The 17,556-nt window shown below is 45.6% G+C and overlaps 1 protein-coding gene across 7 annotated transcripts in view; it reads right to left on the minus strand.

Annotated features, from left to right (window-relative positions):
- SPEN (spen family transcriptional repressor) overlaps positions 1-17,556 on the minus strand; it is a 460,760-nt gene that overhangs the window by 61,102 nt on the left and 382,102 nt on the right. For all 7 annotated transcript variants that reach the window (XM_086921690.1, XM_086921689.1, XM_086921687.1 and 4 more), the window contains one exon: positions 4,413-4,820. In XM_086921690.1, coding sequence (XP_086777816.1) covers positions 4,413-4,820 — 408 coding nt within the window. The remainder of the gene's footprint in view (positions 1-4,412; positions 4,821-17,556) is intronic.

Raw genomic sequence — 17,556 nt, forward strand, 5'->3', positions numbered from 1 at the left:
TCTGGAGTGCTGCTTCTGTCTCCTGGTCCAGAAAAAAGTCAATGGAGTGGTTGGAGACTTTACAGTTTTGGTCTCCAACCAACAAAACTTTATATTTCTCCTCCTTATTCACAGCTTTTAATAGTAAGAAGAAGCACTGGTTCCGCAGACTTTGAGAATGTGCCTGTTTGGTGAAGGATTTTGGCACCGATGTGGAAGTTTTCAACACATGTATTTTCGGTACAGAGGGTTTTGGATCTGAAGTTGGCATTTTCGGTGCCAGAGTGGTGTTTAGACATCGGCATTTTTGGCTCCGAAGGTAGGTTTGGCTTCAATCGAGAAGGCGTCGTTTTAGCGGCATGTGGACTGTGCTGTTTGTTTGGTGCGGAGGCCTGGCGTGACCGAAGCAGCTTGTCGATGCCTACCATTGCACGAAGGCGGAGGCTTCCCAAAAACAATTTCTTACCCGTTTGTGTAGTTTTTAAGCTTGAAGAGTTTCTGGATACATATGCTGTGCATTATTCCGCCATCTAGTGGTAGGGTCCAGAATGGACTAAATTCTTTTTTGTCCTTCTATTTTTGTGTTTGTTGTTGGCATCAACGTACCTCCATTTGGTGCACCTTGCGACGTCATTGTGCTTCCTTTGGAAGCTCCCACCTTTGTTCACCATCTTCAGATTCTTTTTCCCCCCTCCCTTTCTCTATCATCTTTTTGGCGAAGGAGGGTGGGTTCGCATTTTAATGCAGAAATTCTTCAAGCCGCAAAACTACACTAACAGGTAAGAAACGATACGTTTTGCAGCGTGAATCTTTTCTGGAATTACATGCTGTGCATTGATTTAGTAGCAGTTGTGTTAAGTAAGGAAAATGCTACTTACCAGTATGCATCTGTTTTTGGCATGTAGAGCTGTAGATTCGTATACTTTTGCATAGATCGCCATCTGGTGTTGGGCTGGGATGTTTGCACTATGTTTTTGTCTTGGAAGAAGTATTTGTAGTCACGAGGTAGGTAACTCCTCCTTAGGATAATAGTGCGCATGGGCATCGACTCCATCTCCAGATTTTGCCATGGAGGGTTATGATGGAGTTAGTAAGAAATAGAAAAGGATGTCCATTTGTAATGTATCTAAGTAAGATAGTACTGGAACAGATGGATATATCTGGGGAGGCGGGTGGGTGTATACGGATCTACAACTCTACATGCCAAGAACAGATGCATACTGGTAAGTAGCATTTTCCGTTTGAGGCATATGAGCTGTAGATCGTATACTTGTGCATAGGCTATACAAAAGTTACCTTCTTAGTGGTGGCTACCTGTATCTGTTGCAGTGGTTTGAAAAAATGTTCTTAATACAGCCTGGCCCACACTAGCTTGTTATTTTGCTTGCGCGTCTACACAATAGTGTTTTGTGAACATGTGTGGTGTAGACCAAGTTGCTGCTTTGCAGATGTCATCTAGGGGAATGTTCCCTAAGAATGCCACAGAGGCCCCTAGTTTATGTGTGGAATGAGCTCTAGGGGGAATGGTTAAGGTGCGTTTAGCTTTAGCATCGCATATTTGGATGCATTTAACAATCCACCTAGCAATCTGTTTTTGAGATAGGATTGCCTTTGAGGTGGTGAGAAAGCCACAAGAAGTTGCCTAGTCTTTCTAAAGGATTTTTTTTTTCAATGAAGTAAAGTATCTCTTTTTACGGCTACAGTGTGAAGAGCTTGTGGTGCTACTGAGTCTGGTAGATGGAAAAACCCTGGGAGTTCTACAGACTGGCTAAGGTGGAAAGCAGACAACTTCAGGTAGAAAGTTTGGGTTAGTCCTAAGAACCACTTTGTTATGATGGATTTGCAGAAATGGTTCCTGTATGGGTAATGCCTGGAGTTCACTGACTCTTCTGAGAGAGGTGATCGCAACCAGGAAAGCTACTTTTACAGGTGAGAAATTGTAATTCACATTTATGCAGAGGTTCAAATGAGGGACCCATGAGTCTGGTAATGATGGACGTTTAAGTTCCATACTGGAGAGGGTGGAACTCTAGGTGGAATTATCCTTTTAAGTCCTTCCATAAATGCTTTGATAGCTGGTAATCTAAACAAAGACAAGTGTTATCTGTTTTGGAGAGAGGCTGCTACAGCAGCGAGATGTAGTCTAATGGATGTATACACTAGGTTACATTGTTGTAGATGCAAAAGGTAACAGATGAAGTTTTGAATGGAAGCATCTAGTGGGTTTATTTTGTTATTTGTACAGTAAATTACAAATCTTTTCCACTTTGCGGCATAGCAAGCTCTAGTGGTAGGATGTTTAGCCTATTTAATGATGTTCATGAAGTCTGGCGGGAGAATGAGATAACCAAACTAAGATTTCAGGTGCCAGTTCGCAAGGTTGACTTGACTGGGATCTGAATACCTTATCTCTCCCTAGTTCTGAGTGAAAAGCTTGGGTGAGAGGCATAGCTTTTGATGAGGAACTACTGATTGTTCCAAGAGGGTTGTGAACCATGGAGGTCGGGACCATGTTGGAGCAATGAGGATCATTGTAAGGGAATGCTGTTTGAGCTTCCGAACCACTAGCGGAATAAGCGGGAGAGGTGGAAAAGCATAAGCAAATCTGCATGACCAGTTCATCCATAACGCATTGCCTTAGGACAATGGGTGTGGATACCTGGATGCGAAGCTTTGCATTTTGCGATTTGGTGTCTATTTATGGGTTGCCCCACATTTGAAAGAATGGAAGCAGACCTTTAGGATGAAGTTCCCATTTGTGGATCCGCTGTCTTTGACGACTGAGCAGTTCTGCAATCTGCGAATTTGTTGTGTCTGTCGACTTAACAGATCTGCTATCTGATTGTGTAATCCTGGGAGGTGTTCTGCAAGGAGATATATGTTTTGCGGAATTGCTCATCTCCATATGCTTTGAGCTTGGTGTGAAAGTTGAGCCTGGTTCCACTGACGTGCCAAACATTCCTGTAAGGGACGCATTTGGAGTCTTGCATAAGGAACGATGAGAATGCAAGAGGCCATCATCCCGATTAGCTGAATGAACACTCGAGCTGGGAGTGAGTGTTGAGGCTGAAGCACAAGTTACTACTTGTGTAACGATATATCTGTAAGAGACATTAGTTAGTGATAAGATTCCTTACCTTCGAATATCCCCAGGCGTCAGACGGGATCCGGAAACTTTTGCGTAGCAATACCCCTGCGCGTCGGTAGGCGTCGTCCGTGGCTCCGCGTCAGTAGTTAGCGCCAGAATGACGTCTGAGTACTTAGACGCCGCCCTCGCGCACTGACGTCCGTTCTTTTTTCTGCGCCAGCTAGCGCAGATCCGGAGAAGCTCTACCCCTTAGTCACTTTTTGACTGAACTTTTTTGATCTTTTGATCTGTTTTTTCACGAGTCGTTAGACTCCTACAGTGCCGGTAGGGATGCCCAGGTTCAAACCCTGCTCCAAGTGCAGCCGATTGATGTCTGTTACCGACCCCCATCGCCGGTGCCTTCAGTTTCTAGGCCTCGACCACAACGACCGAACATGCTCCGACTGCCGGGCCCCGACATCCAAGGCTAGGCGGGAGCGGTACCGCAAGCAGCTTGAGCTCCGGCAGTCGGCCCGTGCCGTTCGAGGTCCCGGTCCCACAGGAGGTCGAGGGACCAGTCGCGGGACGGATCCCTCGTAGCTCCGAGAGTCGGCATCGGTCTTCAGGATCGAGATCCTCAGGTAAGAGGCATGAGAGGTCGGAAATGAGTCATCGCTTTTCCGACTCACCCAGACGCTCGCGCGACACGGCCAGGGGTTCAGGTGACACCACCCACGTGGCTCCGACGGAGTCGCGGGCGCCACATCCTGCCCCACACCTTCCGGTCTCTGGGCACGATGCAACGGTGCGACGGGTTCCGCGGCGCCTTCGGGCCCAGGGGTCCCGGCTGGGGGGCCTAGCAGGTCGGGTGCTTTGGCGCAGACACCGCCAGGTGCTTCGGCCCCAAGGCTGCCAGCAACTTCGGTCCCGGCGCCGCAGGTCCCCACTGGGTCCGCTCATGCACATTGCCAACTAAGGGAAGTCACATCATACTCCATGTTTCAAAAGATTTCCTTGAACAAAAACAAACATCCAAATCAAACACTAGATTGCAGGAGTATGCAGAACATGTGTATCTACGGCTACACATACTACGAACATAATTTAGACCTAATCTTCTGGTTCAGACTTCTCTCATACAAAATTAAATTAAAATAAAGTAGGGCAAGTTTCCTGTACAGCTAATGCCAATTAGCTCCATGTGGTTGCTCAGATAGTACTCAATACAGTAATGCAATCAACACTGATAAAAGATGAATACTGGACTACAATCAATTGTCTACCTAGACTTACCTCAAGTAAGCATCAAGTATAATCTTTACCAAAAGAGTAATATGCTTGTTTGAGATAATATACCCATGCTTACCGCCAGAAGCTCCATCATGTCCACTTGCTTTTGAGAAACAGCATGAACGGCTGGGTCCTGTTTAAGAACAGAATGGTGTTCCGAGCGACACATTCCTGGAGGGACACTGGGAAGAGAAGGATTTGCAACAAATAATGGCTGTTTTGGGCCTGCCTGAGTTTGGTGAATGGATGACAGGTCTTGCTTGATAGGTATAGCAACTGGTGAAGGGTATGATGTCTGAACCGTTTCCACCTGGCTCCGCTGAAGGTGCTGTATGTGCGTCTCCATCTGTCCTATATGTCGGTTGACAGATTGGTGATGTGGCTGTTCTACTGCTGATGGGGCTGCTTTCAAGTCCTGTGATATCTGAGGTGTTTTACTGCGTACCGGCTGAGTACAATGTGCGTGATCCCCTTCAGACAGACCCTGCATGATTGAAGGAGAAAGTAAGGTTATACCTACAGTTGTTTTCATAATCGATCAGTCATGTCTACAATGACACCAGGGTCCTAAAAACAATGACCGGTTCATCAAACAAACACACAAAGCGTGATGCTCACTTTGAATAACATAATACAGAATACAATAGTCTACTTTGCCTATTGCCCTGAATTACTGAGAGACTGTTTTATTGGGAGTTGAGGAGATCAGTCATCACTGAACAATTTCTGAGGTGGGTACAGTTCCTTTCTACTGGTATACCAGGATCACCAGTGTTAGTGAACTCTAACTTGATAACGAAGGAGCAACGAAATGGTTAGGAAGGAGTAGTTTTGCAGCTTGAAGAATTTTCTAGATTTGCATGCTGGGCATTTTTTCACCATCTAGTAATTGAGTCCAGAACTCTCCTCTTCTTCAGTGGTCCCTCTTCTTTTTTATTGGTGATGGGTGTCGACTGCCCTCATCATTTGGCGCTCAGTATAACCTCTCCTGATGTCAGACACCCTCCTTGAAAGCCCCACGCGTGGTCACCATCACCATCTTCAGATTCTCCCACCCTCCCTCCCCCAGCGACCCTCTGTCTTTTTGATGTTCGATGGGCTTCCTCCTTGTTGTACTTTAAGGCACTTGTTTACTTGGTCACAACTCAATTACCAGGGGAGGAGAGTGGGCTGCATGGAAATCCAGAACTTTTTTCAAGCTATGAAACTACTCCTTCAGGTAAGTAACCATTTTGTTTTCAAGTGTGAATCTTTCCTTGATTTGCATGCTGTGAAACTGATTTCATAGTAGTCTCTTCACTGTGGTGGCTGCGCTGTAGAGGAGATTGAGCTTTTAAACAAATGCTTTAGTACTCTCTGCCCTACTTTTGCTTTGATGTTCATCTGTACGTCAATGCAGTAGTGCTTTGTGAATGTGTATACTGACTACCATGTCGCTGTCATAAATGTCGTTTATCTGAACACTTGCCAAGAAAGCTGTTGTAGCGCCTTTCTTTCGTGTCTATTGCGCTCTTCGTTTAGTCTCTTGCTATATAACAGGTCTATTGTGACATATTTGAATTGTCTCAGTTATCCACCTTACGATGGTGATCTTGGTGACCGGTTTCCCTTTATTGTTGTCTGTGAATGATACAAAGAACTGCTTCCCTTTAGGGATTGGCGATGTTCTCTACATAGAACGCTTATCCTGGCGAGTGCCTAGAGTATGCAGTATTCAGCTATTTGAAAAAACTTGGTATTTGCATTGTCTGATTTATGTGGAAGTGAGATACGATCTTTGGTAGGAACGGACGGTTGGTCCTCATGACTACCCCATCCTTGTGTATTTGCATCCTGTATTTTGTCTGCAGTTTACTTACTCTATTTTTTATTTAACAGACTTTGAGTTTCATACAAGGAATATGAAACAAGTTACTTGGAGCATAAGTAGAGCAATACTGCAGTTTGCTTACTCTATGGAGTGATGCCATTGCAATTAGAAACTTAAGGTGGCCCTGTGCAGTGGGTCACGTGTGTCTTTCATTGTTTGTGTCACAACCAATTTTAGGTTCTGTGTAGGTGCACTCCTTAATGGGACTATTCTTTTGGCCCCCTTCCAGAAATATTTTGATCACTGGTGCAGTGAAGAAGCTTTTCCCTATTTAACCCCTTATGTAGGTCAGTTTCGCCTCTAGGTGTACCTTTATTGATGCATATGTTAGCATGCTGTCTAGATGTAAGGCGTCTGATAACTGTAGTGCCTGTGCATTGCCCTGAAAAAGGCCAGATCTCTGGCACCACCTTGTGTATCTCTCTCTCATTTGGCTGTGTAGCATTTCCTTGCTGTCGGTCTACCAGCTTCCTTTAAGTCAACCATTTCTTTTTAGGGGAGTCCAAGCTGTCCGAACTCCACCTCTACAGGAGTCATACAGCTAGACTCTGCATTTGAGTTCTGGGTGGAGAATCATCCCCCTTTGCATGGAAAGCAGGTCTTGTGACGCTGGTAGTCTCTGCATGTTTTTGTCTAAGAACCAGGTTTGTCTCGCCCACTGGGGGACGATGGGCATCAAAATCACCAGTGATGTCTGCATTTGTTGATCACTATTGGGAACAGTGGTATCCGGGGCGAAAGCAAATATCCCAGATCAATCTATCGACATTGTTACTGACTCGTAGTTTTGTTTGAATACTGTTTTGTGTTTAAGGACTCTTGCTCTGGAAATGGGTAAACACTGGCTCTTACTCTGTGATAGTACCAATGACTAGTAAAACACATGTCTGAGACTTGTCCACCTGCAAGTGGACCTTATACTCATCTACTTTTCTCTTTATTATCTGGTTGTTCATTGCGATATCGTCTTGAGGCAAAGGCCTTGACAGGTATGTAGTATTCAGTGGTCTTTGGCCCTCGAGATCTCCTGGACCCTTCATTTCCCAGAAACAGGCTTTGGGACTCTGGATTCTCTTCCTCGTAGAATATTTCCTGCGGCTCTGGAGTCATTGAAGGTTCCAAATTTCCCCAGGTCATTCACCTCTTATGTGTATGGCATCAAAATCCTTTTTTGGAGGAACGCTAACATTTTGGCCTTGAGTTATCTTATCTTCCGCTCGGTCGCTTGCTCTTCGGTGTAGTGAGGCGGTCTGTCTTTTTCAGCGCCGAGGCCTCTGATGCCAGTGTTTCGACTACCCCCTTCTTAGTTTTGTTCTTAACATTGGTCGTCAACTTGGGATGTCCTTGGTGTGGGACATGAGGGGCTCTTTCAACATCTGCTTGCGTTCGATCAGTGAGACCTTTAGCACCAAGGCAACTTTTTGGTCTCTAATGCCAGATGTTAGAGACTCGCTAACACTGATTCTTTAGTGTTACTTGCGGTAGCTTTTCTTGGTCTTTCCTGTGTTCCTGCTCGACAATCAATGACTGTTTTGACGTCCGAGCCCTCTCCCTCGACTCCTTCGGTGTTGCTGTCCTCCTTGCTACTCAATCAGAGGTCTCCAAGGAACAGAGTTTCTTTCTGCCTCTGCGTGGCACAGTGTGCTGGCCTTGCCTTTTCCCTTGTACTTAGTGCTTTGGGCATGAATTCTGCACAGGCCCCACAGTGCTTGGAGCCGTGGTCTCGCGGGAGGCAAAGGTTGCACACTTAATTGTCTTTCTGAGCAAACTTGAGGTGACACTCCATGGCTGAAGCAGAAGGGTGGGATATCCATGTCACTCAGAGCAGGGGCTCCTCTGTCCATTTATTCTCCTGTCGTCCTTCGCCGGTTAACCTTGTCCTCTCTTACTTCTCTGTTGAAAACAGGCTGGATTTCCCCCAAGTCAGATCTCTTTCCTATTGCTTTATCAATGTTTTTGTACCTCTGGAACTTCCAGTTTGCTTTCAATGAACCTTCGATGTATTCTTCTGTTGAAGATTGGAGTGTTCAGCATAGCCTCAAGACCCAACAGCGAGAAAAAGTATCTGAAGATGGTGACCACGCGTGGAGATTTCCAGGGAGGGGCGTCTGACATCAGGAGAGGTTGGACTGAGGACAGTTGAAACCCAAATCAAAAAACAAAAAAACGAAAAGGGACCACCATACAGGGAGAGTTCCATACCAAAACACTAGAGAGGAGGGGGGGGGGGGGGGGGGGGATGTAAAACCTCTGGGCACTTGACTGTCTAGACGTAAGACACTTAAGTCTTTCTCTAGGAGTAGGTAGGAGTGGTCAGATACAGCTTAACACATAAAACACAACCTGAGTGTTAACATCAGTACTATTTCTTCATAGAGCAGGTATTTTTATGAGTAGCCAGAATGGATGTTAGACTAAAGATGCATACAGAAAACTAAGGTGAAAGAATGTTCTGTGACAACATCCAACCTTACTTGTAGGAAATATTTAAGCTGGCATTTGGCACAGCTTTACCACTAAAATGACAGTAGGAAACATTACCTAGCTGTAACAATAGTTATTCAGCAAGGAATCATGCCTAGCTTCTCTTGGGACCTTAGAAGGAATGTGTCTGTATTTTTTTTACCTCCTACTTTTCTCAAATATTTAAAATACAAAATCAGGAAAAAAATCAATCAAAACAGCAATGCTCACCAAATCTGTTAACTACATCATTTAAAGGCCGTTTGACAGTGAGTGGCATTTTGGCTGCAGCAGATCAGTACCCTGGCACCATTTTTCTGGATAGGCCACTCATTAACATGGGAGTAATCCTCACTGGAGAGCTACTGTTATCGAAAAGTAACTTTCCTCTTACCAGTAAGGAATTTTCCTAGATCCATAAGGTTACAATATATGTTACTGTAAAGGAGTACCTACCCTCAAAGATATGAATTTGGAAAGCATAATTATGCAAATTGCTTTACAGAACACTAGTCTCACTTGAACGTCCACTCGTGCATTAGAATATGATCAGAAATTGTGATATAAAGAGCACACAAGTGCAGGAAAGTTCCTCTTTTGGACATGGTCACCCCCACTTTCGCCTCACTAGTAAGGATGCTTTTGATGGAAAGTGCACTGGGACACTGATAACCAGAGACCAGTGCTCTTTCACTAAAATTATACAAATGTTAATTGTAACCCAATTGGCAAGAATTTGAGCCCCTCGTAAGTCCCTGGCAAATGGTACCCCTGGTACCCAGGGCTTGGGTACTAAAGACGATCCCTAAGGGCTGCAGCATGCATTATACCACCCTAAGGGAACAACACACAAACTACATACAGATTGCCATTGCAGTATACGTGAAATGGTGCAAACTTTTTCTAAAACACAACAAGGCCCACTCCCTGTGTGCAATGCCAAAATACACTACATGCTCTATGTAAGTTACCCCTTATAGGAAGCTGGCTCTGTATAGGATATACCACTAGGTATTTATAACTTGAGGAGTCCAGAGATTCCCCAAGAAGAACAATTGTTACTTACCTGTAAACAGGTGGTTCTCCAGTATTGGTGTCTTTCATAGATTCACATGCTTGAATATTCCCTGTCGTCGGAGTCGGAGTCCCACGGTAAATAATATAGCAATAACATACTCATAATATGTATATGTAAAACATAACACATGAAATACACATTAGAAAAAAGGCAGAAAAGCCTAGACATAATTCAACATAGGAATACAAAGAGAGAAAATGCATTTGTAGTCTATTCCTATCATTATGTTGGTCCAAACTGTAGCCAATCAGGCGCCAGCAACCCTCCAGAACCTTCTCCTCAGGGCTCAGTACCTCAGATTTTCGCAGCACAAGAGTGACCACAGAGTCTATGAGGAGAAGAGAGCCTCTGAGGAGAGGTGGGCGGGTCGCATGTGAATCTATGAAAGACACCAATACTGGAGAACCACCTGTTTACAGGTAAGTAACAATTGTTCTTCTCCAGTATTAGGGTGTCTTTCATAGATTCACATGCTTGAATACAGAATAGAAAGCAGTAGTAATGAACCGACTTATAAGACCAAAGCATATATAAATATATACATATATAGTCCCCGAGCTTTGTGGAAGGCCTTCCACAAAGCTCGGGTCATGCGATGAGACAACGCCGGACAGAGCGGGGCCTCCTTTTTCCTGAGCTGGGTTCCAGGAAAGGTGAGGTACACTCCCTGTACTATTCAGATGTAAGAGACACCGTTTGGTACAGAGGAACACGATTTTGGACTATTTATGTATATCCTTTACATATTGTCGTTACGTTCACTTTATGTATGCAGTAGCTAATGCTTAGAACTCTGGCCCTGAAGAAAGCCATAGGATCTTGTCCCTACCGGCTGAAACATGTTGGCCTTGTAAATGCAGTTATATGTTTAGACTGCTTCCTCTGCATTGTTCTTGTTTGTTTGAGGGAAAGGACAAATTACATTAGAGTTTTTCGCCTATTGATCCTTTTACCCCTTGTTTTTAACTCACACATCTTTTGATTTTTGCACTGCACTCGATCCCATCTTTATCATTTGTTCATGGGTACCTTAGCGATTGATGGTGCGACCCAATTGAGTAAGGGCGATGGATGGGTCTCATTGATCAAGAGACATACCACCCCATTTTTGGATGACCAAATGAGAACACTTGATCTACATACCTATTTGATGGGAATCCAACACATCTCTGTACGGGTCTTACCAACAATCTCAGTAGGTCCTTCGACAGGTTTGTCCTGGCACACATTTTGATATAGAGACTTTTGTAGCTCTATTAGCGCCTAACTCACTTATGTAGGAGTTTTGCAGCAGCTCAGAGTACTTGAAGCTCCGTTATAGACCCCCGGTTCTTTTGTTGTTAGGATTACAGTTAGGGGGATACGAACTGGGCAGGTCTTTAAATTTCCCTCAGACCCTCCTTCAATTGTTTGTGTTTTACTTTCTCTACAATGTCCAGGACCCAACGGTCCGAAGTGATGGAGGACCATTGAGAACGAAACAGGGAGATTCGACCTCCAACGCTTTGGGGCAAAGGCAAGTCATTGTCTCTTGGGAGCAGATCCTCTGTAGGAAGATTCCCCCTATAGCTTTTAGAAGACTGCTGACGGGAAGACTGCTGTTGGTTATTGGAATATCGTTGGTTGCCTTGGTTGTAGGAACGATAATGGTTGCTTCCTCCTCGAAAATTTGAAGAGGTGCCGCGTTCACGTGCACCACGAAAAGGCTGCTTCTGAAATTGTAAATTTCCTAAAGAGCGGGGATTGTCGGTATCTTTTCTGATAAATTGTAATGCCTCATCGACATGTGCCCCAAAAAGTGACTCGCCATCATACGGCATATCCAATATTTTCGCTTGCACCTCCTGCCTAAAGGATGTGGAGCGTAACCAACCTTGTCTGCGTAGAACAGCCGCTCCAGCGAGCTGTCGGAAACCTGTACAGGCAATATCGACGGCACAGTCAATCTCCGACGATGTTCTCTCACCTTCTTGGAGAAGTTGCAAAGCTTCCGCCTTTGAAGCGTCTGGAACTAAAGCCACGAAAGCAGTCATGTCTGCCCACATTTGGTGGTCGTACCGCCCCAAAACAGCCAAAGCATTGGCCGCTCTCACTGTGGTGGAGGCCATCGTTGAAAATTTTCGGCCTATCTCATCCAGAAGACGACAATTGCGATCTGGTGGAGCAGTCACGGTAGACGCAGGATTCCGAGAACGGCGCTGAGCTGCCTGCGTAACCACAGAATCTCTTTTCGGCTGTCCAATAAGGCACGCTGGACTACCAACAGGCGCCTTATATTTTTTCTCCAACCGGGGCATCTGTGTCGACAGCGAATATGGCGTTTGCATCAACTTCACCCCCTCAGCCCAGATAAAGTCAATAGGCACAGTATGGACTTGCTTAAACGGTTGGTTTTTGAAATCATAGAGGAAGCAATCCTCTTCCCTCTGTACTCTTGGCAATTTAAAACGTTGAGCCGCCCTATCCACCAGCTGATGGAAACTTGCAATATCCACCGGGGAAGAATCACCTAGCGTTACCGGAGAGGGAGATGGTGTCTGATCTTGATAATTATCCCACTCCGCCATAGCCATATCCTCATCATCATCATCATCATCATCATCTCGAACCTCACCATCTTCGCGGTCCGGAGTAACGTCACCTTCATCGTCGTCATACACAGTCGCGTGTATCCGAACTGACGTTTGTATCTGAGGAGCAGAGGTTGGTTGGGGCGGCAGAGGAGCCGCAGCAGGCATTGCAACAGGCGTTAAAACAGAAGGAACCGTAGGTACCTGTGGAGAAGGCGGGAAATGCCTATTATAATCGTCCAACATATGCTGGAGATTAGAGATAAGCGACAAAGGTACTGTCGCAGTAGGAACTTGAACTGTCGTTTCCTCTTGTTGGTAATATTGGTCATCATCATTGCTATAGTCCTGGCACTTGATGACCAAATCAGATGGACTACGTGCTGCCCTAAAAGATTTGTGCACATATTCCTCAGAATCCTGATCCGAATCCCTGGCAAACAAAGGTGAGGGAGGTTGTGGATCACTGGAGATGGAAATTTGGTCAATAGGCACTTTGCGGCGTTGGTGAAGCGTGTCGATACTGGCAGATCCCGTGGACGAGAGTGGCAGCAAAGGCAGAGAGGCACACGCAGAAGAAGTCGTCGGTGGAACGTACGACGACGACGGAGTTGCTGGAACCACACTAGAAGAATCCATCGTTGATGGTTCTGTCGTCAATGGCAATGGAGCCGTCGACGGAGCTTTAGTCGACGGATTAGACGACGAGGATGACTTCTTTTTCGTCGACGGAACAACCGTCGATGGGGCGGCCGTCGACGGGGCAGTCGTCGACTGAGTTGGTCTTTTAACACTCTTCGTCTACGAAGATTTGGTTGTCGACGGTGGAGGCTTCTTCAACGATGAAGCAATAGGAATAACAGATGGTACAGTCTTGAAACTGAGTTTTTCAAGATGACGTCGACAAAACAGTCGTCGACGATGAAACATGTTTTTTTAACAGAAACATGAGTGAAAGATGCAGCAGGCACCTGAGAGCCAGGTCACGTGGACGTAGAGGTGAAGACACGGCAGGGACCAGAGAGAGTGACTTCGTCTTAAGGAATGGAGAAGGCAACTCCTGCACACTACCACGTTTAGAAGCTGCTTGGGAACGATCAGAAATGAGACTTTCGGCATCATAAAGTATATTATCCTTGTCCTTAAGTCTCTGAAGCCACAGTAGAAGACGGCCTTCCCTATCTTTTAGAGTCTTTGTGGAAAAAGTTCTACAGAACTTACATTTACCCACATCATGGTTGGGGTGAAGACAGTAAATTCACTTACTATGAGGATCTTCTGAATAAAGGCGAAGCTTTCCACAAGAAGAGCAAGGTTTAAAGAGACTTCTTACTAGAAGACATGCTGAGAACACAGGAAAACCTGAAGTAGAAGAGAAACTGAGCAGCGCTCAGGTAGACTCCCCTTTACACGACGTGCGGTAGAAAATCTGAGGTACTGAGCCCTGAGGAGAAGGTTCTGGAGGGCTGCTGGCGCCTGATTGGCTACAGTTTGGACAAACATAATGACAGGAATAGACTACAAGTGTCTTTTCTCTCTTCATGTATTCCTATGTGGAATTATGTCTAGGCTTTTCTGCCTTTTTTCTAATGTGTATTTCATGTGTTATGTTTTTACATATACATATTATGAGTATGTTATTGCTATTTTATTTACCGTGGGACTCCCACTCCGACGACGGGGAATATTCAAGCATGTGAATCTATGAAAGACACCCTAATACTGGAGAAGTGTACATGGCCCAAAGCAAACCTAAGATTATCTATTAGTGGTAGTGTGGTCAAGCAGTCTTAGGCCTTACACAGAAGAGAGCAAGACATTTATTGCACATCAATAACTGACAACTCAAAAAGGAGATCCACACCAATTTTATAAAAATAAGCTTTGTTTGTAGATTATTTTGAGACCAAGATCTTCGTAATAAGGTCAGTACGTATTCAAATAAAAACACTTTTCAGTTTCAAAAGTCGACAGTGCAATTTTCAAAAAGTTCAATTGCTATCCTATAGAGGAAAACAGTGATGCAGTTATACAGTAAAGTATGCGACTTACAGTTCCATTCTTCAGGATCAAGGATCAGCAAAGGTCATGTGAGTACCAAAACGGCACCACCAGTGGTACAGGGATGGCCAGGAGCAGAGGTCAAAAGGATAATGTTACTTACCTAGTAAGCATCTGTACTTGGCATGTAGAGCTGTGATTCACATGCTTTGCATAAGTCCTGCCATCCAGTGATGTGTCAGGATGTTTGCACGTTTTCTTCAAAGAAGTCTTTCCAGTCAAGAGGTAAGGTGACTCCTCCTTTCGGTGACAGCGCACATGGGCATAGATTCTATTATTAGATTGTTTTCCCGCAGAGGGAAAGAATGGAGTTGAAGTGTAGACTAGAGATGTCCATGCGTATGTATGTAAAGTGAGAACTGCAAAATCTACAGGTACCCGGGGGCGGGGGAGGGGGGGGGGTATAGGTGCATGGGAATCTACTGCTCTACATGCCATAAACAGATGTTTACTGGCTAACATTATCCGTTCGAGGCATGTGAGATGTAGATCACATGCTTTGCATAGACTATATAGCAGTATACTCACAAGGTGGCTAACCTGTATTTGTTGTAGTTGTTTGAAACAGCGTTTTAATTACTGCCTGGCCTACATTAGCTTGTTGCCTCGCTAATACATCTACACAGTAGTGCTTGGTGAATGTGTGTGGTGTAGACCATATTGCTGCCTTATAGGTGTCAGCTAGGGGAATGATCCCATAGAAGCCCATAGCAGCCCCTATTTTGCCAGTGGAATGCATTCTTTGTGTGGTGGCGAAAAAGCAACAAAAAGCTGCTTTGCTTTGCCGAATTCTTTTGTTCTTTCTACATAATATAGTAGAGCTCTTCTAACATAAGCTGGGTGTAAAGCTCGTTCTGCTACAGAATCGGATTGGGGAAAAGAACACAGGTAACTCAACTGATTGATTTATATGAAGAGCATAAACTACTTTAGGAAGAACTTTAGGATTGGTTTGAAGAACCACTCTGTCTTGTGCATCTGAAAGAAGGGATCTTGTATAGTTTATGCCTGCAGTTCACCAACTCTCCTTAGTAAAGTGACTGCGATGAGAAAAGCATCCTTCCATGAGAGAAACTGTAATTGACACCTGTGCATTGGTTCACATGGTGGACCCATTAACCTTGTAAAGACTATGTTCAAGTTCCATACGGGTGCAGGTGGGACGCTTAGTGGTATCACTCTTTAATCCTTCCTTTAAGGCTTTGGTACCCTGAATAGAGATAAGTGTGGTCTGTTTTGTAAGTATGCAGCTACTGCTGCTAGATGTAAGCGCATGGATGTGTAGGCTAGTCCAGATTGCTGTAAATCTAACAGATAACAGATTATGTTCTGCAGAGAAGCATCAAGAGGATTGATATTGTTATTGCTACAATAGATAACAAACCATTTCCATTTTGTTGCATAGCATGCCCTAGTAGTAGGCTTTCTAGCCTCTTTTAGGATTTTCATACAGTCTGATGGTAATTGTAAATAACCAAACTATGATTTCAGGAGCCAGATCACCAGGTTCAGTTCTTTGGGATTTGGATGCCTGATTTCTCCATGGCTCTGAGTGAGGAGACTGGAGGTGAGATGCCGCTTTTGGTGTGGAACTACTGAACACTCCAGCAGGGTGGTGAACCAAGGTTGACGTGCCCATGTGGGAGCTATGAGAATCAGTGTGAGGGATGTTTGCCCGAGCTTCTGAACTACCAACGGAATGAGTGGGAGAGGTGGAAAGCATAAGCAAATATACCTGACCAGTTCATCCATAGGGCACTGTCTTTGGAGAGTGGGTGTGGGAACCTGGTGTGAGAAGTTGGCCTGATATATAGTGTTCACTATTCTAGTGAGCACTTTGCATCAGTCCAAACAACCCTTATGGTGATTGGTTGAAACTCAACCTTATAGACCAGCTATCCTAGTAGCGTGGATACGAGCAGTCTTCGGGCTAAACTCTAGAGGGCGTGTTAAGCCAGCTGTTATACCATCACATATACCCCTTGAACACCAAGTGAAAGGACACCACACAAGTGTTATGAAAATAAACAGTGTATTTATTTAGATCACAAAAGCCCTGTACTCTTTGTTCAAATCTGTTTTTATTGTGAACACAGCGATAAGCCTACAACCCCGTTTCGGGGCCGGCCGCGCAGAGAAAAGCCAGTAGGTAGAACTAACCAGGGGAGGTGGAGCCATTAACACAGCGCCCTGCCTACAACCCCCGGAGGGGGCCGGCCGCGTGGCTTAGGGGAGAGTATAGTAAGAGGCGGCCATATGCTGGCAATGTGTCGTTATGCGGGGGAGGCGCGTATGTGAGGGAGAGCAATGGTGTCACATTTTCAAAGGCCCAACAGGGACCAAACTGCCCCAAAGAGGGGCGGAAGCCAGAGTGGCAAGTAGGAAAGAAGAAAAAGTCGGAAGAGGAGTGAGCAGAGGCGAGGTGGAGAGGAGTCAGGGGGGCGCGCCTGTGGTCGCAAATAGGAAACGGGAAGCGCAAATCGGCACTGGGGGAAGCGGTTAAGAGCCTAGTCTGCTCGGGTCAGCAGGGATGAGGGCGTCCTCGAACAATTGCAGAGCGCGAAGCCTGGGAGGCATGTGGCGGGCATAGCTGATGGAGCACAGGTGATGCACGAGAGGTTTCCACACTGCCTTGAAGCGTACCCCCCTTGATTGTATCCGCGCCGTGAGTAGCTCCATAGTCAGGACCTGCCAGAGGCGCACGAACCAGGATGCTATTGGCGGCGCCTCAGCCCGCTTCCAGTACAGAGCAATGAGCTGCTTGGCAGCGCCTAACATATGAAGGGTGAGGATCCAGTCGCTGCGCGTGAGGGCCCTAAGTGTGGGGGGTCGAATGCCCAGTAGGAGTGTGCAAACCTCTTCAGGGAGGGGAAAACCCAACACCTTCTTAATGTGACTGAGGACCTCCTTCCAAAAGACAGCTAGGGTAGGGCACGACCACCAGATGTGTACGAAGTCACCAGTCGCAGTGCCACACCTCCAGCACAGCGGCGAGGAAGTGGGGAACATTTTGCTGAGTCTCAGGGGGGTGTAGTACCATTGCGTTAGCATCTTGTACGCGTTTTCCCTCTGCGGGATGCTGCGGTAGGTTTTGGGGATGTCGTTCCAGAGCCGAGTCCATTGAGATGGCGCGATATCAGCGCCCGTCGCCGACTGCCACTGCCTCTGGTAGGGGTGC

Source organism: Lissotriton vulgaris, chromosome 5 (genome assembly GCF_964263255.1).
Source record: "Lissotriton vulgaris chromosome 5, aLisVul1.2, whole genome shotgun sequence".
NCBI lineage: Eukaryota > Metazoa > Chordata > Amphibia > Caudata > Salamandridae > Lissotriton > Lissotriton vulgaris.